This window comes from Bos indicus x Bos taurus, chromosome 16 (assembly GCF_003369695.1).
Source record: "Bos indicus x Bos taurus breed Angus x Brahman F1 hybrid chromosome 16, Bos_hybrid_MaternalHap_v2.0, whole genome shotgun sequence".
In the NCBI taxonomy this organism is placed as follows: Eukaryota; Metazoa; Chordata; class Mammalia; order Artiodactyla; family Bovidae; genus Bos; species Bos indicus x Bos taurus.
Window position 1 is genome coordinate 49,622,762 of NC_040091.1, and position 25,931 is coordinate 49,648,692.

The window sequence follows — 25,931 nt, forward strand, 5'->3', positions numbered from 1 at the left end:
TATGTCTTTGTGTGTATAGGCATACGTGTTTGTGTGCATGTCTTTGTATGTTTGTGTGTTTATGTGTCTTTGTATGTGTATGTATGTATATGTATATGTGTCTGTGTGTCTGTGTGATTTGTGTGAATATGTGCATGCCTGTGTGTATGTTGGGGGCGTGTTGGGGGATTTCTCGGGGCGCTGGTCCCTATTAAGAGGATTCACACACTTGGGCCCCTCCGGCCATCTTCCCTTGGCCACCTGCCATGGAGCTTTCAAGCCTAGCCCGTGCTTTTGGCTGCTCTGGGGACAGTTCCTCGGTGCCAGGGCTCAAAGCTGGCTGTTTCCCCAGGGTCTCTGGAAGGAGGGCCTTGCTCCTGGTGTACCTGAGAGCTGGACTTGTGGGGACCCCAGCATCATCTGGGTATCTCTGTGCAATCTCTGGCTGGTGCACTCCCTCCTCCCATGGAAACAAGAGGTCACCTGATCTGGTCTGGCCAGCACCTGCCAGGTGAAGGCGGTGTCCTCGGTTCCCACATGTATAGAGTTTCTGACCTGAGAGACCAAATCTTCAAAAGGACAATGCCAGACTGAATATAAAAGTACAGGTGTGACCCATGGCCTGCAGCCTGGTGGCCAGTCCATTACCTATGGGAACCAGCCCAGGAAGCCAGTGCCTCTTGTCACAACCGACCCGAGACTGCCAGGACTCCCTCAGTTTTGAACCTGCTCTCAGCTTGGGACCCAAGAAAGCAAGCCCAGTGTGCCCTCACCAGCCATGTGGGATACCATACTTCTCACTCCCCCAGTCCCTGGCCCCCCTCCCCCTGGACTGCTCCCCCACCAGCCTGCTCTCAAGCCCATCCAGATCAAGTGGATGGCCAGTCCCTCCCAACCCGGAGCCTCTGCCTACTCCACAGGCCTCTCTGTTCCCACCCACACTGATTCTTGACCCAGGCTCTCCCAAGCTTCCTGAACCACCCCACTGGGAGGCTGTGCGTCAAGCTCTGTCGGCAGTTCAGCCACCCGATGCTGGGATTGGAGGGCTTGAGGACTTCTGCACCGTCGAGTTGGTCCCCCACCCCTGCCCAGAGTGCTGCCTGGGCCTCTTGAGTCCCGCCTGCTCCAGGTCACAGCCCCCAATACCCTCGTCCTGGTGGTACCTGGGCTTTCATCAACCCTGGTCCCCTCCCCACCTGTGTCCTGTCTCTGCTCTTTCCAGGGCCCCCACATGTCCCACTCTGCAGTGTCTGTGTAGGGAGGGTCAGACATAGTGCTGGGTGTCAGCATACCTGGGTGTGCAGCAGGTGTCACACACATACACACACCCCTCGGGCATCAGGTGAGTGATCACTCCCTCCCCTTTCAGGTGAGATAGAGAAGCGAGACTCACAGCCCCTGCTGAATATCCTGGAGGTGGTGGGAGGCTGGCCAGTGGCCATGGACAAGTGGAACAAGAGCGTAGGTAAGGCAGGGCAGGTGGCCCTGGGCCTGGGGCTCCTTGGAGCCGAGGCCTTCTAGGCCCGAGCTGGGGAGTGTACAGCAGCTGCTAGCGGGCTCTGAGTGGCCAGTCCCTTCCAGCTCTACAGAGCAGCATCCCTTCCAGAGCCCTAAGGAGAGACCCAGGGCTCCAGCTCTCAGGGCAGGCTCTGCTTCCCACACCGTTGTTCCCTGTGGACAATGTGGGGAAGGGCGACCCCAAGCCCCACTCCAAGGCCCACTAGTGTGCTTTCTGCCACAAGCCAGGGTCTCCTACACCCCCGAGTTCTGGGATTCCCCATCAGACGAGGGGCTGGGCTAGACCCCAAGGCCGGCCGGTCTCCAGCATGAGGCGCTGACCCTCAGGCCCCCAGTGGGAGCTGGAACAGCAGCTGGCCGTGATGAACGCACAGTTCAACCGGCGGGTGCTCATCGACCTCTTCATCTGGAACGACGACCAGAACTCCAGCCGGCACATCATCTACGTACGAGCCAGGGGGCCGGGGAGGCGGGGCTCCACAGGGCCGGGTGGGCCTGATGTGCTCCGGGGCCCTTCTCTCATCCACGCCTGCAGTACAGGGACCAGTGCCAACCATCTGGGTTTCTGGGACCCAGGTCCTGACCAGGAGTAAGCCCATGTGCTGAGCTGGTCTTCGGGACACTCTGTCCAGGCCTTTGGCACCAGCTCAGAAAGTCTGACCTCAGACAGCTACCACTGGCCACAGCTAGAAGGCCACAGAGGACCCGTGTGGAATGTGCCCTCACTTTGGGGGGCGGGAGAGGGTGCCCAAGGCCGTGCAGGTGGGCCTCCCCTCAGCCCACCCACAGTCCAGCCCAGGGCAGGAGTTGGGGCTGCATGCATTCCACATGGAACTCAGGTTCCTGCCAGGCACAGTCTGGGGGAGGGGCGAAGCTGGGGACCTAGCTCCGTGCCCAGGTTCCCATGCTCTGTCTGCAGATAGACCAACCCACCCTGGGCATGCCGTCCCGAGAGTACTACTTCAAGGAGGGCAACAACCAGAAGGTGAGTCAGGGACTGCCTGATGCTGGATCAGCCCGGTACCCCCGGCACTTTCCTGTCTGCCCCCTCTGCTCCGGGTGCCCCCTGCATGTCACTTGAGGGCCCCCTGAGGCCCAGCTCCCTGTGTGTCTGCCCCACCCTTGTCCCACAGCTAGCCTTTGTGGGCACCTGCATTGCTCAATCCCGGTGCTGAGGGCTGGACATGCAGACATGGACCCCTGTCTTTGTCACTGTTGCAGGGGTGCCCCTGGACCCCTGGCGCCAGGTTTGGCAATCAGCTCAGCCCTGCAGCCCCGAGGGGCACACCCTGCCCGCCCCCTTGTCAGGGCAGAACTAGAGTCCATGCGGCCAGCTCAGGGCCTGTAGAGATCTGAATACAGCCACCAACTAGGCCTGCTTGTGCATGCAGAAGGAGAGAAATGGGGAACCAAATAGTGGCGAGGACCGGGCCAGTGAGGGGAAGAGGGGGAAGTTGGAGAGGAAAGACTGGGAGTGGGCTGGGAAGGCAGGAGATGACATGACCCATGACCCGGAAGCAATATGGTGGGCCTCCCGCAAGAGGCAGGCTGTGAGCTAGACTGTGAAGGATAGGACCAGCCAAGAGAAAGGACAAGGGTGACCAAAAGCAGGACCTGTGGAGGGGTCATGGAGTGGGAGATCAGACCAAGGAACCCAGCTCAGAGCAGCAGAGGCTGGAGCATGTGGATGGGCTCACACCTGGCAGCCAGGGAGCAGAGGCCACCACCACTATCCTCTGGGCAGTAGCCCAGCCTGACACCAAGCAGCTGGGAGGAGAAGGCCTCTGTGGTTCCTGCCCACAAATGATGGGCCACAAAGAAGGTGGGTCCAAGACGGCGCACGTCCTCAGGACTGATTCCCAGTGCCCAGCTGAGGCCAGCCTGGTGGGGCAGCCCCCCTGAGCCCTGGGCCTTTTCCAGCACCTACTGTGTGCCCCGCACTTCACACGTGGCTATGCGGTCCTCTGGATTAGGTCTCAGGCCCTGGTCACACACAGGAGGGATGGAGTGGGAAGCCCGGCCCTGAGTGCCTGGTGCGGGTCACACAGGCACCATCCACACAGGGCTCGCAGCCACCCACCCGGGCTTGGTGGGGAGCGTGAGCCCCAGCGCTGAGGGCCCTGTTCTGGGAGGCACAAGCCGTCTGGAATGCCTGCCCGGGTGAGCACCTGAGGGCTGCTCTCTGTCATATGCCCACCGCACCCCCACAGAGAGCACCGTGGGGGCCATGGCAGCCGAGGCCACCAGACTTTGTCCTGCGTCCTTTGGCCCAGGTACGGGAAGCCTACCTGCAGTTCATGGTGTCGGTGGCCATGATGCTGCGGGCGGACTTGAACCTCCCCGAGAACAGCGGCCTGGTTCAGGAAGACATGGCCCAGGTGCTGGAGCTGGAGACGCAGCTGGCCAACGTGAGGCCGCGCCCCAGGTGGGCGGTGCGGGGGGGTGCCACGCCGGCCCCCGTGACCGCCCGCCCTGCCGCAGGCCACGGTCCCCCAGGAAGAGCGCCATGACGTCACCGCCCTGTACCACAGGATGGACCTGGAGCAGCTCCAGAACAGCTTCGGTCTGAAGGTGAGCCCCGCCCCCGCCCACCCACCTCTCCTCTTAGCCTGGATACACCCCCCTATAGGGGCCGAGGGACCCCCCACATATGCCCCCCAAGAAGGGCCATACACCCCCAGAGAGGGGCTGAGGGACCCCCCACATACACCCCCCAAGAAGGGCCATACACCCCCCCGAGAGGGGCCATGGGATGGGACCCCCCCACATACGCCCTCCAGGAAGGGCCATACACCCCCTTGAGAGGGGCCGTGGGACCCCTAGATATACCCAACACGGATACTTCCACACCAGGACAGTCTAAACCTCAAGACACCCCCAAGAGGGGCCTTGGGACCCCTAGATACACCCCCACCCCCAAGAGGGGCCGTGGGACCGGTCACTCAACAGGGACACCTTCACACTGGAACAGACACCAGCTGGCTATCTCCGGATGGAGGGGCTGCCCTCCCATGAGGTGGCTGCTGCAACGTCCCCAGTTTTCTGAGCGGGAAACAGCCTGAGAGGGGTTGTAGACTCACCTGGATGAGTTGGGCAGACCCCCACCTGGGGCTTTCTGTCTCCAGGCCCAGCTCAGGACCCCCACTGTGGCCAGACCCTCCAATCCTACCCTCCCCACTGGCCAAGCTTCATGCTCAGCACCAGGGGCTGGGGAGAGGCAGCCCAGCCTAGGAAGAGAGGAGATCAGCTTTGGGCCCTTCCCCACCCCCAACTCACCCAAAGCCTGCTCTGGCCACCCTGAGCAGTCAGAGGGGCCTCCCCCAGGGGGAGGAGGGACAGGAAGGCCGTTCTAGCCATTGCCAACTAAAGGTGGCAACTGAGGCCCAAGTCAGAGGGAGGAGGGTGCATGCAGCTGGGGACAGAACCAAGTCAGCAGGAGGAAGGCAGAGGCAGAAAGCTCCTTCCTCTGACCAGAAAACCTGAGTGTTTGGAGCCACAGAACATGAGGGGACTCAGGGAGCAAGAGAGGAGGACTTGGGGAACAAGACAGGACTCAGGAGAGGCCCCACCCAGGGCTCTGAACCTGGTGCTCTGGAAGGCCCCATGGCACCCAATCCTACTCTTCCTTCCCGGCTCTCAGCCATGGCCCGCTGTGACACCCCTCACCCACAACCCACTCCCCAGCGGGCATTTTCAGGGCCAGCCCTGCTCTGGCACTAGCTCCATCCATGAACGAAGAAGGCAGCCCTGCCTGGAGCTCAGGTCAGGAAAAAGAGAGGTGGCCTGCACAGTATGTCAGAGGGCCACCAAGGTGGGGACAGAGGTACAGTGTGTGCTGAGGTCCTGAGGCCAGGGCTGCGGGATGTCTGGGGGCAAGTGGAGGCCAAGGGGGAAGGGTGGACCGTGTCAGGCCTCTGGGGCTGTTCTGAAGGCTCTGGCTGTGATGGGACAGGACTTGGCTCACAGAGAAGAGGACTGGCTGCTGAGGGCACAGGGAGGGGAACCGAGGGCCAGAAGCAGAGAGACAGGTCAGGAGGCTCATGCACAACCCAGACAGGTGGCAGCCTGGGACCATCGGCAGCAGAAGTGCCGAGAGACCTGGCTTGTGGGTTGATTTGGGAGAGAGATGGGGCAGGACATACAAATGCACTCAACACGGGAAGTGAGAGGAACAGAACTCAAGATGGCCAGAAGTTGCCCAGGAGATGGCCCCAGAAGAGCAGGGGGCATGTCCAGGAACCCAGAGCTCAGAATGTCTGGATGATAATGGGTTTATAAAGTTTAGAACTGCCACATGTGAGCACATCCACTCAGCCCCCATCCTGCTCTTCCCCTGAAGCAGCGCTGTCCTCCTCCCACCACACACTCGTACCGGCTGCCCTGTTCACATTCCCTGGGCGAGCCAACATCTCACCTCACCGGGGCAGCAGCGACCTCCCACTCATCCTGATTGCTGTACGATCGACCCTGAGAACACACAACAGTTTGTGCATCTTTTCTACTCTTGCTGCACCTCTGGGTCAGTTCCAGTTGAGGACTTTTCTGAGTGATGTTGCTGCATTCATTCTCTTGCATGTCCTTTAGCACACACACGCAAGCATCTCTGTCAGGCAACCACCCAGGGGCACAGTGGCCAGGTTGTAGGACACAGGTCATTCCAAAGCCATCATACCCATTTACACTACCCAACAGGAGTGAAATGCTCCCTCTGGTGCTTGGGTGTGCCCATTCCTTCCGTCCTAGCCCGTCCAGGGATGTGCTGTGGAATTCTGAGTTGGATTTGATGTTCCCTGAACTACTCCACACCATCTGGCCAGCGATGACCCTCTTTTCCTAAGTGTCTGTTCAAGTCTCTTCCCACCTCTGCCTTCTTCTTGCCGGTTTTTAGTTCTTTATAGACACTGGATGTGATCCCCGGGCCAGTTTCTGTGTATCGAATGTCTTCTCCAACAGGCAGCCTGATATGTTACTCTCATACTGGTTCTTTTTTATTAAGGAGGTTTAAAACAGTCCAGTTTATCAATTTATCAAAGTTGGATGGATACTGTCTCTCTGTCTAGCGTTCTTTGCATTCTGCTTAAGAAATCTTTGCCTGTCCAGGTCGTCTAGGTCAAAGTCTACCTTGAGGTGATTTTACTTATTTATTTCTTTTTGGTTATCCTGGGCCTTTGCTGCTTCGAGCAGGCTTTCTCCAGTTGCAGGGAGTGGGGGCTGCTCTTCACTGCAGTGCGCAGGCTTCTCACTGCAGTGGCTTCCTTGCTGCGAAGCGCAGGCTCTAGGCTCGCCGGCTTCAGTAGGTGCAGCACATGAGTTTAGCAGTTGCAGTGCATGGGCTTAGTTGCTCCACAGTGTGTGACATCTCCCCAGACCAGGGATCGAACCCATGTCCCCTGCACTGGCAGGATTCTTATCCACTGCACCACCAAGGAAGTCCTGATATTTTATGTAGAGTGAGAAGGAATTGTTTCATTTCCTCCCTGTGGCCATCCGGATGATCTAGCACCATTTACTGAAAAGACCCCCCTCATCAGCCCCTGCGCTGTGTGCCGCCCTTGTTAAAGCCTGAGTGTCTTTGTGCGCCTCTGCGTGCGTGTCTGTGTCTGTGTGTTCGCACCTGCGTGTGTTATCTCTGAACTGCCTTCGGTTCCACTGGTCTCTGTTTATTCACAGCACCCACTGCCTTTGTTGCTACAGCTTTATGATAAGTTCTGATGTCTACCAACTCTGTTCTTCAAGATCAAATTGATTATTCTTGAACTTTTACATGTCTTACAAGATTCAGAGTCAGCTAGCCAATTACACACACACACAGACACACACACACACACACAAAGCTGCTGAGATTTCCATAGGGATTGCTTCAAATCTAAGTGTCAGTTTGGAGGAAGGTCAACATCTTTACAAAGTTCAATCTTCTGATCCATGAACCTTCCATATACATTTACTTTTATATATTATGTTTTCTCTTGTTTCAGTAAGTTTTATAGTTTTCTATGTCAAGGCCTTACATATCTTTCAATAGATTTATTCCTAGGTTTTCTAAATATCATTGCCAATGGTATAATTCTATAATATGTCTTGTGTGTTCCTGGTATATATTAATAAAAATACTTTGTATATAGCAATTTTACTCAAAGTATGTAGTAGTTCCAATAGTTTATCCTTTCATATTTTATATACACAGAATCATATCCTTTATGAAAAATGTGTTTTTCCTTTTCAATCCTTACGATTTTATTTTTTTTCTTATCTTATTGAACTGTCTACGACTCCTAGCATAATGCTAAAGTCATGACAGTAGATACCTTGTTTCCTTCCTGATCTCAGCAGGAAAGCTTGGTGTTGCAAGCTTTCACTTAATTTTGCTTGCTGTGGAGTGGGGTTTTATTTGTTGTCACTGTTCCTGTTGTATTCATCATTCGGTCACTCAGTCATGTCCAACTCTTTGCAACACCATGGACTGTAGCACGCCAGACTTCCTGTCCTTCACCGTCTTCCGGAGCTTGCTCAAACTCATGTCCATTGAGTCAGTGATGCCATCCAACCATCTCATCACCTGTCGTCCCCTTCTTCTCCTGCCTTTAACCTTTCCCAGGATCAGGGTCTTTTCTAATGAGTTAGTTCTTCGCATTAGATGGCCAAAGTATTGGAGCTTCAGCTTCAGCATCAGTCCTTCCAATGAATATTCAGAATTGATTTCCTTTAGGATTGACTGCTTTGAGCTCCTTGCAATCCAAGGGACTCTTAAGAGTCTTCTCCAACACCATGGTTCAAAAGCATTAATTCTTTGGTACTCAGCATTCTTTAGCCTGTTGTATAGATCATTTCATTAGATTATGGAACTTATCTCCTATTCCTAATTTGCTCAAAGTCTTTATCATGAACAGATAGTCCATTTTTAAACAACTTTTCCACCTCTACTTAAATTACCATGTGATCTTTCTTCTGTATTCAGTTATCATATAGAATAACACTGATTTGATTTTCAAATGTTACACCACACTTGTATTCCTGGAGTAAATCTAATTTGGCTGTGTTGCATTATCATTTTATATTGGTATGGATGAATTATAATTGCATTTTTAAGTTTTTTTTTTTTTTGATGTTTTGATGTGAACCATTTTTTAAAGTCTTTATTGAACACACTACAATATTGCTTCTGTTATATGCTTTGGTTCCTTGGCTGGGAAGCATGTGGGATCTTAGCTCCCCAACCAGGGTTTGAATCCACACCCCCTGCTTCCGAAGGCAAAGTTTCAACCACTGGACTGCCTGGCAGGTCCTTAGCCTATTGTTTTCTTTTCTTGTAATATCCTTATTTGATATTAAGATTATTCTTCATCTCATAAATCAAGTTGAAACAGGTTTTTTCTTTCTCCCTTCTCTGAAAAGTTTGAGTGACATTGACAATATGTCTTCCTTAAATGTCAGTATCCACAGGAAAAGCCAGATAAGTCTGGAAAATTCTATGTGAAAATATTTTAATTAAATATCCAGTTTACTACCTTTGTATGTCTTTGGGCTTCCCAGGTGGCTCAATGGTAAAGAATCCATCTGCCAATGTAGGAGACGCCAGAGACATGGGTTCAATCCCTGGGTTGGGAATATCCCCTGGGATAGGAAATGGCAACCCACTCCAGTATTCTTGCCTGGAAAATTTCATCGACAGAGGAGCCTGGCAGGCTATAGTCCATGGGCTCCAAAGAGTCGGGCACAACTGAGCCATGCACACATCCAGATTATTACACATAAAACTTTTTTTCTGTTTCTTCTTTTGTCTTTGCTAAGTGCGCTTTTCCAGGAATTCTTCCATTGTACTTGAGTTTTTTCAAATATATGGCATAATCTCTTCTCACCATTTTTAGGCTTGCGATAATGTCATCCACCCTTTTCTGATTCTGATTACCTGCACTTTCTCCCTGAAAAAGTGAACATGTTAGCCAGTCATGTCCAACTCTTTGCAACCCCAAGGACTGTAGCTCCTCTGTCCATGGAATTCTCCAGGCAAGAATACTGGAGTGGGTTGCCATTCCCTTCTTCAGGGAATCTTCCTGACCCAGGGATCAAACCCAGGTCTCCCTCATTGCAGGCAGATTCTTTACCATCTGAGCCACTAGGAAACCTGCCTTCTCCACCAGAATACTCTCTGGTAGGGGTGGGTTTCTTGGATGCCTAAGAACTGTGTCTACCTTTCCAGCTCCCCTTCTTTCTCCCCATCCCTCTGTCCCCAGGGATTTAACTGGACTCTCTTCATACAATCCGTGCTATCCTCTGTCAAAATTGATCTGCTGCCTAATGAAGAAGTGGTGGTCTATGGCATCCCCTACCTCCAGAATCTTGAAGGCATCATCGATGTCTACTCACCCAGGTAGGGCCAAGGAAGGCCCCAAGAGGCCTCGGCATCTTTCCCCCGCTCTCTACTCCTCCCTAACAGCTCCTTCTCTCAGGAAAGGATCCAATAAAGCATCACTCTGAGGCGTGAGGGACATGATGGGGGTAAATGCTCGTGGCCAGTGGAACTTTATATTAGAGATGCAAACCCCTCCTTGAGGCATCCAGGGGCAGGCAGGATGTATGTGGGTGTCATCTTGGATGTGTCCTCCACCACCCTGAACTCCCTGCTTGGTGTGGAGCCTGCTGTCCAAGGGCCGGAAACCTCATCCTCTCCCTGGGCAAGCACCACCCACCTGTTCCATCCACTTCCCTGTGCCTCCTATCCTAGGACCATGCAGAACTACCTGATTTGGCGCCTGGTGCTGGACCGCATCAGCAGCCTGAGCCAGCGGTTTAAGGAAGCGCGTGCAAGCTACCGCAAGGTGAGTGACACCCCACCTCCGTGCCTCTCCCCACATGCCAAACCTGGCCTGCCACTTGTCCCTTTATGACACTGACCACCTGCCATGGGCCAAGCACCAAAGTCCACCCTGGGGTCAGAGCCATAATTGAGGCTAATGAGACACTGATCCTCTTGGGCCAGCTGAACAAACCTTGATCTGCTCTTTAAAACCAACCAGTAAGATGCAAAGGGAGTGGATGAGGGCAGGGAGGGCCTCTCCATTAGACAGTAGAGACCTTCAGGCAAGATGACCCAGGCATGAAAAGACTGCGGCCAGATTCCCCAGGAGCAGAAACAGCCAGTGCAGAGGTCTTGGGGCAGCAACCCCAGGATCACATGGGGGAAGGAGGGAGATGAGGTGGGGGACCGGCAATTGTGGGCCAGAGCAGCTCTCAGGTCCCACAGGCACTGAGAGCCCCAGGGGTGTTAAGAGTGGTAGCCAGGTTGGGGCAGCCAGGCTGGAGACACTAGCAGCCAAGCTGGGGAAGAGAGTGGAGCCTGAAGCTCAGTGGAGAGAGGCTGAGTCAGAGTGCTTTGGGGTCAGGAGACCCCACAACCCTGAAGTGTGGGCCCAGATGCAGGGCCAGAGTTCCAGGCTGGCCAGGACTCAGGGCCGGAAATCTGACAGGGGAAACGTTTCCATCTTGTGCTCTGTGTCCCCAAAGACAGCAAACATTCTCACTGCCACTTTGGAGATTGGAAAAGTATAATCAGGCAGTTCCCTGGTGGCTTAGACGGTAAAGAATTTGCCCGCAATGCGGGATACCCAGGTTCAGTCCCTGGGTCAGGAAGATTCCCCTGGAGAAGGAAATGGCAACCCACTCCAGTATTCTTGCCAAGAGAATCCCATGGACAGAGGAGCTTGGTGGGCTGTGCCCTGTGTCCCCGAGGACCACAAGCATTCCCATCATCACTTTGGAGATGGGAAAACGGAGCCCCAGGCAGCTGGCAGCTCACGGTTGAGCTAGACAAGGCCTCCAAGGTCAATGCCACCCTGTGCTTTGGGTGGGGCTGGACTCCTGGAGAGCAAATAGTCAGGCCAGGAACAGGGGACAAGGAGGGCCCCCGGCCTCCATAGGCCGGCCTGTGCCGGGAGCCCCACCCTCCAAACCACACACTGTCTTCCCACCCCTGGGGGTCAGGGTTCAAAGGGAGTGTCTGAGTTCCCCCATGTGTCCCACTGGTCCCTGGGCACCCTGGGGCCGAGGCCAGGGAAGTAGGTTTTGGTAAACGTGATGACGACATGAACCATGCCAGGCACTCTATGGCACGACGGTGGAGGAGGTTCGCTGGCGGGAGTGCGTCAGCTATGTCAACAGCAACATGGAGAGCGCCGTGGGCTCGCTCTATGTCAAGGAGGCCTTCTCCGGTGACAGCAAGGACGTGGTGGGTGCTCCACGACCCATCCTGGGCCCAGGGCAGCCTCCCTGCAGGGACCTCCTGGCCCCTGGTCAGGGGGTCCTGCTTGTCCAGCAGGGCCTGTGCATACTGGGGAGCACATGTTTGCCCCAGTGCCCTGTCACACATGGGGATTCGGGGAAGTTGTGCCCCCTGTAGGACCCCTGATGGCCTGCCTGGGAGGGGGGAGAAGTTGTACGAGGCATGAGTCCAGGGCCCGGCAAGCCCCTGCCCAGGAGGTCGGAAGGTCCACCCTGGACAAAGCGCCCAGGGGGTTGGATCCTATCCCAAATCCCCTCCACATTCAGAGGTACCAGCCCCCTGCAGAGACCCAGTGCTGGCCCCCCCAGGCACCAGGGCCGTGCACTCCTGCAGGTCAAAGAGCTCATTGACAAGGTGCGGGCAGTGTTCGTGGACACTCTGGATGAGCTGAGCTGGATGGATGAGTCATCCAAGAAGAAGGCCCAGGAGAAGGTGGGAAGGAGGCCAGGGAGGGCAGCCCCAGTGTGAGGGCCATGGGGTGACCATCACCACACCCACTTCAGAGAGAGGACAATGAGCAGGGGGTGGGGCTCACTCAGGAAGGGGCTTTGGACAGAGATGAGGCACCCCCAGCAAGGGGGGGAGGGTGGTGGGACGGCCACGGCTGCAAGGAGCAGGGGTCCCTCTGGGCCCGTGTGACAGAGGGCAGCGTGGCAGCTCGGCCCTACCCCCACCCCAGATCCCAGCTGGCAGCTGGACGAAGGTCAGTGGTGAAGGTCAGTCTCCAGTCAAGCCCTTTCACGTTCTGTCCCCATTAGCCTCCCCCCAGCCTGCAAGGAAAGCCAAGTCCCTTAGCCCCTAACCCATATGGTAGGGACAGAACCAGGATGCCCATGGCAGGGTGGGCATGGATTGGCCCCCTCTCCTACCCAGGCCATGAACATCCGGGAGCAGATTGGGTACCCTGACTACATCCTGGAGGAGGGGAACAAACATCTGGACGAGGAGTATTCCAACGTGCGTGTTCCAATGGGGCCCCCCAGTCCACCCCCAGGCCGGGGGCCCTCGAGAGCCCCACCTGTCCCCTCGCCCCAGTCCAACCTGCCCCTGAACCAGCCCAGGGGACCTTCGTTCCTCAACTACCAGGGGTGGACCCCTCCTAACTTAGTCATCTGGCCATGTGCCAGGGCTCCAGTATCACCTTCCGTTACCAGTGAGGAAACTGAGGCCAGGAGGGTCTCAGATCTTGCCCAGTAAACACACAGAGAGCCAAGGTTGGCCCTTAGTCCACCTGCACCCAGAGCCTGTGAGCCACGTGCAGGACTGCCTGGCGAGTCCTGAGGCCAGTCTGCAGCCGTCCTTGACCTCCCTTCCCCGCCAGCCTCTCGAGGACCCCGCACAAATGTCCAGAAATGACCACCTCTCTCCTATAGCTGAACTTCTCAGAGCACCTGTACTTTGAGAACGGACTGCAGAATCTGAAGGCTGGCGCCCAGCGGAGCCTCAAGAAGCTTAGGGAGAAGGTGGACCAGAACCTGTGAGTGGGGATGGTGTGGGGTGGGGGATGGGCCAGATGCCAGGCCAGCTGGGGAGGGCAGTGGTCTGACTCCGAGCCCCTTGTGCCTGCCCTCTGCTTGTGGGGCTCCAGGAAGAAACCAGGTGTTCAGACTGGCCCAGACCCAGCCCTGGCCATTGGCATTGCTGGACCCGTGACGTGACCGCTGTGCATGCGTCAGAGTGGGCTTTGGTCAGCCAAGTAGAGGGGCCTGGAGTTAAGGCCCAGGAGAACTGGGCTCTGAACGATGCACCTGTCTTCCACAGCTGGATCATTGGGGCTGCCGTGGTGAACGCCTTCTACTCTCCAAACCGAAACCAGATTGGTAAGTTCCCTCTCCACCCTGCTCCTCTAGTCCTGCCCTCCCGCCTTCTGAGCCTTGGTTTTTCTCCTCTGTAAAATGAGAGGGTCATAACCTCTACCTCCCCGGCCGTGGGGTTAAATGGCAGGACCCCTCGATGTGCCCGCCCAGAGCCCAGCACACAGGTGTGCTCACCTAAAGCTTACTCTATCTCCCCCCACCCCCCACCCCCCCACAGTGTTCCCCGCTGGGATCCTCCAGCCCCCTTTTTTCAGCAAGGAGCAGCCTCAAGCCTTGAACTTCGGGGGCATCGGGATGGTCATCGGGCACGAGATCACCCACGGCTTTGACGACAATGGTGGGGGGCTGCCCGGGGCGCTGAGCCGCACCTCCAATCACACACTCACTCCTCCCACCACTGCCTGGGGGACCCCCCCAACCTGCTTCCAGGGTCCTCAAGCTGCTACCCAGGGAGGTTGGCCTTCCCCTAGGACTGGTCCACCCAGATCTTCTGAGGGCAGCCCCGAACCCCCAGAGTGCATGCACTCCCTCCCTGGGGTTTGGAAAGTTTGGACATCACAGCAAGGGTCACTAGTCACTAGTCTCCTGAGAGAGACCCCAGGCCCTGACCTTGGGGGTGGCGTGGACACCACCAAAGCCTTCTGTCCCCCAGGGCCTGAACAGCCCCCACCTGGGGCCCATTCTCTGCTCATGTGGCTCCAGACATGGGGATTTCAGGAGGGCGTGGGGGCGAGGCTGGCGCTGGGCAGGCTGGGGATCATGGGTAGCCTACCCCTCCCCTAACCTCCGTTCAGGCCGGAACTTCGACAAGAATGGGAACATGCTGGACTGGTGGAGCAACTTCTCTGCCCAGCACTTCAGGGAGCAGTCAGAGTGCATGGTCTACCAATATGGCAATTACTCCTGGGACCTGGCTGATGACCAGAATGTGAGCGGCCACCGCTGGACCATGCCGCAGCCTTGGCCTAGGGGAGGGCGGAGGAGGGCAGCCCAGGCGCTCCCCCCAATCCTGTCTCCCGCCTGTAGGTGAATGGCTTCAGCACACTCGGGGAAAACATTGCCGACAATGGAGGGGTGCGGCAGGCATACAAGGTGGGTCCAAGTAGGGCCCCCCAGAGGAAGTGGAAGGGAGTGGTCAGGCCCAGGCAGGTACAGGCCCCTCAGTGTGGCAGGGACTGTCCCCTGCCCAAGCCCAGGTGTATCCTGGGACCCTTCTTCATCTGACGGGAGGCAGCAGAGCCCTGGGGGAGCCTGCTGGCCACAGGTGGGCAAGTGCTATAGCCACTTGGCCCTCACTTCACTCCACTCTTAGCTGAGGCCTCTGCACTCTGCGGAGACCACTGTCCATTGCCAAATAAGACAGTGACAGTCACTGCACAGCTTCCAGCCTCAGTGACACCCCTGCACTGACAGCCTTGGGCACTAGGTGTCAGGAGCTCATTTGTGGGGCAGGTTGCCTGGGCAGTGAGCCCCCACAGAGCCCAGCCAGGCTTTGTGCTCAGATGGTCCCTGGGGTGCTCAGAAGCTCCACGCTGCAGAGGCAGGACCCTCACAAGGGGAGGCCTGAGAGCCAGACCTCCATTCTGCCCCAAGCCAAGGAGCAGGAGTCCTGACCAGGCTGGTGCTGCCCCCGGGAGGGCAGGCCCTGGCCCAGCACCCGTTTGGTGCCTGCAGGCTTACCTGAAGTGGGTGGCAGAAGGCGGCAAGGACCAGCAGCTGCCAGGCCTGGAACTGACCTACCAGCAACTGTTCTTCATCAACTATGCGCAGGTGGGAGTCAGTTCCCCACCCACACCCTCCCCAGTTGCCCCCACACCCACCACTGGGAACTGGCTCCCACTTCCTATCCTCGGTGAGCTCTCACTACAGGGTGCCTCCAGGGACACTGTGGGCTGGCAAGCTGGGCAGAACCGGAACTAATGGGCCAAGAGGGCTTCCTGGAGGGAAAGGATGTCAGGGGAGCTGGGGCTGGGGAAGATTCAGATGTAGCTGTTGAGGGAAGGGGCAACCGGCTGCCTTCTCTCTCCCCACCCAAGGAGCAGGGGGTCCTGACTTAACTCCTCTGTGCCTAGAGGAAGGAGACTACACTCCAGCACTGCCACAGCCCTAGGGGAGCCCCACCTCTCCGGGCCCTTGTTGGGACATGGCGGGGGGTCATCCCCTCTGGTCCTCCTTACCCCTGCATCCCACCTCCGCCCCTTCCCCAGTTCTGCAGCCACGCCCCTCATGCGCCCACAGGTGTGGTGCGGATCCTACCGGCCAGAGTTCGCCATCCAGTCCATCAAGACTGACGTCCACAGTCCCCTGAAGTACAGGCAAGTGACCCTGGCGTCCCCGCGCCCCGCGCCCAGGCCGGCGCTGTCTCAGGCCCCTCCGTCCACCCACAGGGTGCTGGGCTCGCTGCAGAACCTGGGCGCCTTCGCAGACGCGTTCCACTGCGCGAATGGCTCCCCCATGCACCCAACGGTGCGATGCCGCGTCTGGTAGCCAAGGCCGAGCCGCGCTGCGCGGCCCACGCCCACCCGCCGCCCCGAGGCGTCCCATCCGCGCGGAGACAGTGCTGCCGGCGGTGACCCCGCAGCCAGCAGCCGACCCGCCCGCGCCGCGCCCGGCCTCCGCACCGGGCCTGGACCGCAGCTGGCGCTTCAGACAACCGGAGGTGAGCGCCGCCCTGCCCAGCGCCGCCTCTGCGCCCGCCCGCGAGGGTCTACGCCCCCCACCGCAGCCCTGTAGACGCGGTTATCCGTCTTCTGCCCGCTCTCCAAAGCGCGTCCTCCTCAGATGTCCACGAGCTTCAGACTTCAGCTAAGTAAACGCTTTAAAGAAGCGGCTGCCTTGTCTGTGTAGCAGGGCCCAGGGCCAGTGGTCTGGGTGACAGTACCCGAGAAAGTGCCCCCTCTCCCGCTGCACCTGCCACTGAGAGCTGGAGGCCGAGTGGGAACATGGCAGGGCGCTCCTGACAGACCCCAGGGTCCTTGTGCTGGACGCACAGCAGTGACCACGATGCCCCAAAATGCCCACCCATGCCGACGGTTCAAACAAGGCGGGGGGCTCCTGACTCAGGGAGGAACTAAGGTGGGGGATGGGGCAGAGGGGATGCAAGTTGCACCCCACTATCTGGATGTGGGGTTTTGTGTAACTGGAAGCCGGTGAGGGGTTAAAGCTTGTCACGTGCCCTGAGTTTTAAATGACCACAGAGAGGCTGAGTGAGGGGGTTGGGTGCCAGGGAGAACAGCTAGAAGGCCCCTGTGGTTGTTCAGACCCAGACCAGGGGACACGGCGGGGCTGCTGAGAAACTCATCTGGACTCAGATGAGAGGCCCTGAAGGCGGGCAGGACAGGAGTTCTGCTCTGTACCTGTCAATTTTGAGGTGCTGGTCACCCCCATGTGACAGAGCCTCAGGGAGCTAGACCTTGTCTAGGCAAGCCCCTCCCCCAGGAGGGCTTCCATACAAGGCCTCGGCTGTCCAGCAGAGCTCCCTAGAACCCAACTAGCTCCCACCAGACGTGAACTCTGACCCCGAGCCTTCCAGGTTGGGCTCCCACCTGGGGTGTTTCCTATCAGATGAAGCCCACCCCACCCTCGTCTCCCACACCCTGGGCCTGTTTGCAGACCCCTGACCTGCAGGCGCCAAAGGCCCAGGGTCTCCAGAGAAACTGCCAGGGGCATGTCCACCACCACCAACCCACCAGGGAAAGTGACTCTCCTAGTGGGGAAAGTGAAGCCTCGGGACGCACGACCACCCGCCGCCCCGGATGAAACCATCAGTGATCAAGGCCCTGGCTGCTGAGCGCAAGATTTAGAGGCAATGAAGAAACGCTGCCCAGAGACCGCAGTTTATTGCTCATCGCTGCTCACAGACCAGGACGTCCAGAGATTCTGGAGTCTGCTCACATCCAGCTCCCAGTGTGCCCGGGGCAGGTGACACCTCCTGGGACCTTCACCTCGAGCATGCCTCTTCATCGCACTGTGGAGGCAGCAGGGGCCCCATCAGGCCAGCCATGCCCCTGGGGCCAAGAGCCGCTCATCCCACCCTCCAGGGCCATAGACCCTCCAGGAGTGTCTAAGGCCCAAGTAGGAGGAGAAGCATGCTGGACAGTCCTCTCCACGTAGAGCACAGAAGGTCGGCCACCGGAACCATGCTAATATGGGCTACAGTCACCTGGGACAACCCTGGCCCTCCTAGGCTGAGAGGACAGGCCACTCCTCTTCTCTGCAGCCCCTGAGTGACCCCCTGTCCTCCAGAGAGGCCCTGCTGTGCCTGCCCGTACAGTCACCCTGCCCCTGGCCCATCACCACAAAGTGGGGCAGGCAACAGTGACATCCTGGGGCTGCCGTGGGCACAGAATCACCTAAAGCCATCCGGGCCCAGCTCAAAGTCTGGCCACATCAAGCACGCAACCCTGGGGAGTTTGGGGGGGAGGCATTCTTAGTGCAGTGCCCACCCCAGGCCTGGGCTCACCTGGGGCGGCTCACTGGGGCCGACCTCCGCAGAGATGCCCAAGGCCTGCAGGATGCTCTCCAGTGGGGCGTAGTCACCCGGGGACTTCTGGACAAAGTGCAGCAGCACTTTATCACCACCTGCAGCAGGTGGAGGTGGGGGTGGAGTGGTCAGGGTGCCCCTGTGCAGCCACCACCCCATCTGGTTATGGGGATGGGTGAGCTGCTCTGGCCACACCCTGTCCAGCTAAGAGGACACTGAGAGCTGGGCCACACTGCAAAGAGGGAAACTGTGATTAACAAGCCAGAGGGAGGGAGAGAGGAAGGGTCAGGGCAGAGTCAAGTTCAGCAAGACCTTCCCACCTAAGCATGTGGCCCTGCAATCCCCACCCCATGACCACACATTAAGCCCTGATGCCCGTGCCCTAGCCCACCTTTGGCAACCACCAGCAGCCCTCCGCTCTGCAGCAGATCCCCGGACAAATTCCCCTGGATGCCGACAGCCTTGGCCTGGAGGAGGGGAGCAGCCCAGGTAAGCCCTAGACAGAAGCCCTGCACCCCAGCCCCATACAACCCTGGCCCTCACAAACCTTGGCAGCCACTTCACGAACAGGCTTCCCCAAGGCAGCCGGGAGGATGCTCAAGCTGTTGTACCTGCCAAGACACAGCTGGCTCATGCAGGCTCCGACTCTGCACCAAAGACTGAGCCCCAGAGCCTGCCCACGACCCTGACTCCACAAGACGCACCCACCAGTTCCCACAAGCAAGCCCCACCCCAACTTTCCAGGGGCTCAGGGGACATGGGACAGCCAGGCCAGCAACTGGCCCAGCCCCAGGAGCAGCAGCTGCCAGAGCCACGGGCTGGCAGGCCTGGGGCCCCACAGAGGGTGTGGGGAGTGTGGACGGGGTGAGTCCGGGGATCTGGCTCAGCTGGCACCGCCAATCAGACAAGGCAGCCAGCCTGTAGCAAGGCACCCAAGGTGGTTGAGGGGCCCCTGACTGGTGCCCTAGGCCCAGGCCCCCGCTGGAGCCAGCTAGGGAGAAGTCCTGGGTGAGAAGCCTAACCTATAGCCCATAACAGACACAGGCACCCAAGAGAGACTGGTAGGGCTGACTGGAGCAGTGGATGCTCAGAGTCTGCTTGGCCAAGGAGAGGGTGGCAGGCAGAAGAAGAGGGGAGCAGTGAAGCCCGGAGCTCTCAGCTCACCGCTTGAAGCCCAGCTCCTTGTAAAACTGCTTGCTCTCGTCCAGGTAGAGCTCTGGAAAGCAGAGACCACAGTTCTGTGCCCCTGGACTGTCTTCCCTCCCCCACAAGCCCCCACCCAGGGGGCTCACTCTCCTGCATCCGCCCCTCTGTCCACCCTTGGATCCCAGCTCAGACACCCATGATCAGGAGAGGCAGAACAGGGCTGTGTCCCCACTGTTAAGAGGAAGGGCAGAGGCCCAGAGGGGACAGGGGGAAACGGGAGGAGCAGGACTCTGTGAGGGCATATTACAGGTTGGAAAGAGAGGTGGGCCAGAGGGGTGGGGTGGGAGCCAGTGCAGTCTGGGCTCTAGGCCCAGCCACTACTATTGGGCTTGGGAAACATCCGAGGAAGTTCAGGATCAGGCTCCTGGGGAGGTGGGAGGCTGGCAGAGGACACAGTAAAGACTTTTGGTCGTGATTCCAGGCTAGAGTCACCACTGAGCCCTCCATAGTGGGAGGAACATCATGGCTGGGCAGGCAGGTAGGGGCCACAGCTGGAGGGGGCAGGGGAAGGGAGGAAGTACGAGAGGAGGGCAGGGGAGAGGATACAGGAGCATGTCAAAGCCGCTCCTGTAGAGAAGGATCAGGGCTGGACGAGGAGGAGGCAGGCGAATGCCCTGAGTCTGAGGAGGAGAGGGGTCTCATGGCGGTTGGGCAGTTGAGGGGCCGGTGCTGGGGGAGGAGGGTGGGGAGCGCAGGCACCTCCCGCGAAGTAGCCACCATCCAGGAACTCCTGCAGGCCCAGGGCCTCTGGACCCACGCCCACCAGGCGCACGCCGTGCTGATCCAGGAGCCCCTTGAGGTTGCTGAGGTCCCGGGCGATCCAGCGACACACCATGCAGCCGAAACGCCGCAAACCGGCCACCACGCACGCCTGCTCCTGCCACAGGTTCCGCAGCTCTACGGCCTGCGTGTGGGCGGGTAAGGAGCGCCGCCAGATCACAGCCTGCGAGCACGTCCACACCCCGAGCCCCGCGCCAGGGCCGCTCACTTCCAGCCAGCTAGCTCCCCACCCCCACCGCCCCCCGCCCAGACGCGGGACTCGGATGCCGCTGCCAAGTGCCGGGGCGCACACACCGCCCTAAGCCCGCCAGGCCTCACCTCCCCGGTGACCGCGTGCTTCAGGACACACGCGCCAACGCGGGCAAGGTCCACGGTGCTCATGGCGCCGGCCGCCCCAGATTTCAGCCGCGAGCCCGGGTCCCCACCAGCCCTCTCCGCCTACACTCCAACGCACAACTCGCCTCCGCCGCGGGGACGCCCCAGACGTCGCCCCGCCCCACTATGCGCGTGCGCTGGCCCCGCTCTGCCCTGGGCACGCCCCCAGGCGTCGCCCCGCCCCACTTTGGGAGAGCCCTGGCCCGGCTCCGCCCTGCCCACCCCCCGCCCCCGACAACCCCGCTCCGCCCTGGCCCCGCCCATTGCAGCGGCTCGTATGCAAAATAGCCCCTGTATTTTGTGTCTACCTCAATACCACCTTGAACGCGCCCGATGTCTTCTGATTTCGGATGCTAAGCAGGGTCGGGCCTGCTTAGTACTTGCTAGTGCTTAGATTTTGTATATGCGTGAGCCCGCCAGCCAAAGGTGCTGCTGGTAGCGGGCGGAGCTTGGCAACCCGGCCGCAGGCACGCGACGCGCCGGAGCAGAGTGCTGCGACGTGCCCGGGGCAGCGGGCTCGATCCTGGTGTGCGGGAAGATAAGGGGCGGAGCGGCCAGGGTCCTGGGATTCCGGTGGGGTCCCATCTGGTGGAGGAGCCCGAGGGTAGCCCGAGGGCCTAGCTTTTCCGTGGTCTAAAAAGACCAAGATAAAACGTATCTTGAAAGTCCATGACAGTGCAGCGATTTCTGAGTTACACGTCCGTGTTGGCTTTCATCATAAAGTACTGTCCGTTATCATGCCAGCTAAACATCTGCTTTAACCCCCAAACTTTGGGTAAAATAGACCTGAAAGAAACAACAGCAGTTTGCTAGGTGCCTTGTGAATTTGTCATTCCTCGCGACAGCCTTGCGACGCCTTCCAGTATCGCTCAGTTTTAGCAGCGAGGGTCCTTAGCACGGAGGCTGAGAGGTGGAGCCAAGGCAAGCTGGACAGCGGAGTCTCACCTGGGTGTCCCCTGACCCCCGCGGAGAGTCTGCGGTTTCTGGCGGCTCCAGGCCCCAGACTCGGCTGGAGAAGGAAGCCACAGCCAGCAGCCCACTTGGGGTTTGGAAGGAGGGGCGCCCCCTCTTGCTACCTCACTGTATTCCACAGGGCCCCCAATAGGGGGAACACAAAGGCCCAAGATGGCTGCTGCTGCCTCCAACCTGCCGCTGGGCCTGGAAGGATGAGGGTGCTGGGGTGCCTGGAAGTCCAGGCCCCAAAATTGAGTTACTATGTCAAAAAGAGAAGGATTTCATTTCCTGGGTATTGAAGGCAGGAAGGAAAGGCCATGCAGAGACTAACAGCGGCAGGAAGCCCCTTGTCCACCAGGGAAGGAGAAACAACAGGAAATGTCACAGCTCGGAATCCAGGAGTGCAACCACGGAGGCCATGGTATCTCAGGGGTCTCTGTCATCGGGCACCCAGGTGCCACGTGTGTTGCTCCACTCCCCACCTCTCGTCTCTCCAGGGTGCAGCAGCCCTTCTGAGATGGAAGCAAGCCCTGGGACCAACAGCACAACGGCATAGGACATGTTCCTCCTGGAGCGTTTATTGTCTGGGACTTGGCATGATACACTGGCCAGGCCTGAAAACCAGAAAGCCACCTGGTGAGCAAAGCTGTGGGCCATCCGGGCTCAGGTCCCCAGGAGTTACAGCCCAACGACCCTCCAAGCTCCATCCCTCAGACCCAGAGGAGGCAGACCCCAAGAGTGCCCCCCAGCATTCCTTGCCCCTTGGGAATGCGGACCTCCCAAGGAGCCAGAGCCACTGTGTCATGGGGTCTCTCAACGGCAGGGGGGACAGGATTCGGAAGCCTTGCCCAGGGAGCTCTCTGCCTCCCTGATGCCCACTCATTGCCATGGACTTCGAGCTCCTGTCCACCCTGAGGGGGCAGTGGGGGCACAGGGCAGGCAGTAAGCAGCTGGGAGAGGCACTGGGATAAAGATGTAGCAGTCCTGTGAGCAGGGCTGTGTCCCCACCAAGACCCCAGGTGTGCTTCACTCCGTTATTGGTTTGTTCATTTATTCCACTACTGCAATGAGAAGTCTGAGCTCTGCAACAAAGACTAGCCCCACCACTCACCACAACCCAAGAAAGCCTGTGCGGCAACAAAGACCTAGCATGACCAAAACTTAATTAATTTTTAAAAAGATATATTTGGGGGGAGATGATTTGAGATTCTATAAATCTATTTCTCCTCAAACTTTCTGGGAAGTCATGAGAAGCAAGGACACTTCCCAGCAATGAGCCTGTTCCAGGAGACATGTTGAGACTGTGCAAATATCCTATTTCACATCAAGCTCTTTATTCATTGATTTTCTTCCCTGAATAAAGCAGCTGGATGGCCTGAGGCTCATGTGCCCACAAGGGTCCCCACCCCACAGCTGGGCTCAGAGAAGTGGAGGCAGTGGCCTGGACGTGGTTAGTGGGCAGCTCTGGGTGTGAGTGCAGGTCTATCTGACTTTCCGGCCCCCATGCTGGGGTGGAGGGTGGCAGGTGGGGTTGGGGAAGAGAGGAGGGAGCTGGAGGAGGGAGAACAGGATGTAGTGAGGAAGGAGAGACGGGTAAGGGGAGGGCAAGGAAGAGGGGAGAGTGAGGCCTCAAGACCCAGAGTGGGAGAGAGACAGACCCAGAGGAGGAGGAGTATGGAGAGAACCGTGTCAGGGATGGAAACTGTTGGAGCCGACGCCACAGACAGAGGGACAGACCTGGGAAGAGGAAGGGGGTGCAGGGTGGGGAGAGAGGACCCTCAGACTCCCTCACTGTGGCAGTCTCCCCACCCCTGCCCAGTGACCCCAGGCTCCCTCCAGAGTCTCTGAGCACCCAGGTCAGCTCGGGGGCCAGGGGATCAGCCTGTGGGGGTCCTGCTGCAGGAGAGGGGTCCTCACTTCCAGAACCTCCCTTATAGGACCCCTGGAGCCCTCCCCCAGCCCTGACCTCAGAACCACAGGAGGGGCAGCAGCACCCCTCTGCATCCGCTCTATGGAAGGGCCTTCATCCACCTCCAAGAAACTGGTACCTGCTGGCTCTGGCTCTCTCTGCTGCGGTGATGAGTGTGTGAGCCCAGGGCGCAGGTGACGTCTTCTGGATACTGGCACACAACGGGAAGCAGCCAGGGTGAGGCCTGTGGGCTTTCTGCTGGGGGAGGGCCCTTACCTCTCAGGAACGTGGGGCTAAGACCACGAGGACCACCTACTGGGTCTGGGGCTGGCACTCCTCCAGGGTCCTGCAAGAGAGAAGATCCCAGGAGGGCAGTTTTCACAGCCTGTCCTACCTACCACTCAGTGCCTGAGCAACAAGCGGGCCGGGCAGAGGGGCCCAAGGACCCAGTCAGGAGGGGGCGCTGGGCTTGCCGTCTCAGGCTTGGGTCTGGGGTCTGTGTCTTCAGAGGGTTTCAGGGGACTAGGCTGCTCTTGCACTGGCCAGAGACCTGGGGATCAGGGTGCCCAGCCCCTCTGGCTCACCTCTCTCCTGAGACCTCTGGCCTGCTCTGCAGATGGCGTGGGGCAAGCCCCAGGACAGTCATCTCCACTCCTGCTATCGCAGAAGTGATCTTGGTGGTGGCCACATGTGATACCCTCTGTGCTGAAGCACATCTGCCTGGAATAAGGGCGTGCATCAGTTGGCAGCAGGATTTCAGGGTTAGGGTCAGCTTCCTACCTGGGTCACAGACAGCACTGCAGACCCTAGATCAGGCATTGAGGGGGATGGTGGACTTCCCCAGGGTGCAGGGAGCACACAGCATACCAGGCAACTCCCCCCAGGGCTGCTTCACCTCGTACCCTGCCTCCCAGGGGTCCAGGGCACTCAAGGCTGACAGGGCCAAAGGGAGCCCACCCACCACGGCCACCTGGATACTTCTGGCAGGTACGACCCACCCACAGGGACCTAAAGGCACCTGAGCTCTTCCTGGCCCCACAGTGAGCCTGTTGGGGTATGTCAGATCATTCTGTGAGAATGTCAGGCCCTCCTGGGGCATGGTTCTCTCACAGGGGCTGCTCTGAGCCTCAGGCTCTGGCCAAAAATAAACTGGCAGGTACCCAGGCCAGGTCCCCTGTGTAGTGTGGCTGTGAGAATCTCGGGGGAAAGAATGGGGGCCACAGGGGGTGTCCCTATCTGTGTCCCTGTCAGGAGCTTCATGCCGCTGCTGGTGGGCGCTGTGAATGGAGGGGCTCCTGGACCAGGAGGGGTGGGGTGTCTGCCCTCAGCCCATAGTGCTGACCCCCAGAAACAGCCCCTCAGAGGAGATCCTTCCAGGGCTGCTCTCGGGCAGCACTCAGCCCCCATCTCCTCCTCTTTGCCCAGGGTCATCGCCAGGGCACAGAGATGCAGGAGGAAGAGGTACAGCGCCTAGGGGAGATGGCACTGGCCTCAGTCTCTGTCTCTGTAAAATGGGGCAGCAGCTCTGCCGCTGACCACGCTCTGTAGAAATGCCACAGTGGACCCAGGACCAGCTCCAGGAATGGCTGAGTATGATTGCCCTGCTCAGGCCACAGCCTCCCTGTGGCAGAGTGGGAACCCCACCCCCAGGAATCCCAAGGCCCTCCAGGCTGGACAGACCATCAGCCTTCCTGCAGGCCTGCGCTGGGCCTGGGGCTCAGCAGGCCCGGCTGGCAGGAGGGACAGACTGCTCTGGGCTGGAGGCTGGGAGAAGCCCTGCCGGGGGTCCTAGTTCCAGAGCAGGTTCTGCCTGGCCGTCAGGGGCCTCCCTGAGGAGTGATGACTGGACTGGCAGGGGAGCCACACTGGCCAGAAGAAGGTGGTCTCCACCCGGCTGCAGGAGTATCCTGGCTTATCACCCAGGACCAGCTGCCAGCTGGGAGTGGAGATGGGCGCCAGCCACAGGGCCCCACCCCAAAGCACATTCCAGCCAAGTGCAGCCAGGCCAGGGAGCGCCCTTACCTGCAGTGGGGTCACCTGAGACTCCTGAGTGGAGCGGTTGGGGAGGGGCCACCAGAGGGGTCTTCTGCTGAGGGTGGGTCTGGCTCTCCTGAGGTCAGGGGGACTGGGCACCAGCAACATGGGTCAGTCCAGGAGATCTGGATACCGGGGGGACAGAGGCCAAGTGAGGTCAGGACAGGGACATGGCCCAGCAGGGACTGGGGAGGGAGGGGGTCACTGGGGAGCACCCAAGGGGCAGGAGTGGGGACAGGGCTGGCTGGTGGGACAGGCAGAGGCTCAGGGGTCTCGCCAGGCTCCCACTGTCAGCCTTGGGCCCCGGGCACCAGAGTGGTGGACCCCAGCTCGCAGAGGCTCCATGTTCACCCTCAGGACCCTTCAGATCCTGGCTGCAGTCCCCTGGAAAGCCACACAGGGGTCACCTGAGGCAGGAAGGGTTTGCTCCCCAGTCCCCAGTGTCCCCTGGGCCCACAGCTGCCGGGGGAGCAGGCCCCTCGGTGACAGCTCAGAGTCAGGTGCAGGCTATGCTCAGGGGAGAGGTGGGGAGACCAGTGTCAGGCTGGGAGGGGTACAGCCTGTGTGGGCGGCAGGAGCTGACCAGGCCAAAGGAGGGAA

At 58.8% G+C, this 25,931-nt stretch overlaps 2 protein-coding genes across 4 annotated transcripts in view; one reads left to right on the top strand and one right to left on the bottom strand.

The window, feature by feature from the left end:
- MMEL1 (membrane metalloendopeptidase like 1) overlaps positions 1-17,320 on the top strand; it is a 36,518-nt gene extending 19,198 nt beyond the window's left edge. The window contains exons 5-21 of one of the 3 annotated variants that reach the window (XM_027565125.1): positions 1,349-1,444; positions 1,825-1,943; positions 2,417-2,482; positions 3,771-3,905; positions 3,979-4,068; positions 9,729-9,865; positions 10,220-10,313; positions 11,591-11,719; positions 12,107-12,205; positions 12,647-12,730; positions 13,147-13,250; positions 13,535-13,593; positions 13,808-13,927; positions 14,385-14,518; positions 14,617-14,682; positions 15,265-15,360; positions 15,829-17,320. In XM_027565125.1, coding sequence (XP_027420926.1) covers positions 1,349-1,444; positions 1,825-1,943; positions 2,417-2,482; positions 3,771-3,905; positions 3,979-4,068; positions 9,729-9,865; positions 10,220-10,313; positions 11,591-11,719; positions 12,107-12,205; positions 12,647-12,730; positions 13,147-13,250; positions 13,535-13,593; positions 13,808-13,927; positions 14,385-14,518; positions 14,617-14,682; positions 15,265-15,360; positions 15,829-16,077 — 1,877 coding nt within the window. In that variant the 3' untranslated portion in view covers positions 16,078-17,320. Of the gene's footprint in view, positions 1-1,348; positions 1,445-1,824; positions 1,944-2,416; positions 2,483-3,770; positions 3,906-3,978; positions 4,069-9,728; positions 9,866-10,219; positions 10,314-11,590; positions 11,720-12,106; positions 12,206-12,646; positions 12,731-13,146; positions 13,251-13,534; positions 13,594-13,807; positions 13,928-14,384; positions 14,519-14,616; positions 14,683-15,264; positions 15,361-15,797 lie in introns of all 3 variants that reach the window. The other 2 variants (XM_027565127.1, XM_027565128.1) reach the window with 2 other exon arrangements.
- Positions 17,321-17,410: 90 nt separating this feature from the next.
- PRXL2B (peroxiredoxin like 2B) lies at positions 17,411-20,557 on the bottom strand. The gene is made up of 7 exons (XM_027565129.1): positions 20,378-20,557; positions 19,979-20,183; positions 19,238-19,289; positions 18,621-18,684; positions 18,465-18,540; positions 18,053-18,171; positions 17,411-17,557 (listed from the first exon to the last, which is right to left on the bottom strand). Exons 1-7 carry the CDS (start codon positions 20,438-20,440, stop codon positions 17,531-17,533), a joined length of 606 nt encoding a protein of 201 aa, XP_027420930.1. The 5' UTR covers positions 20,441-20,557; the 3' UTR covers positions 17,411-17,530.
- Positions 20,558-25,931: the final 5,374 nt, after the last annotated feature.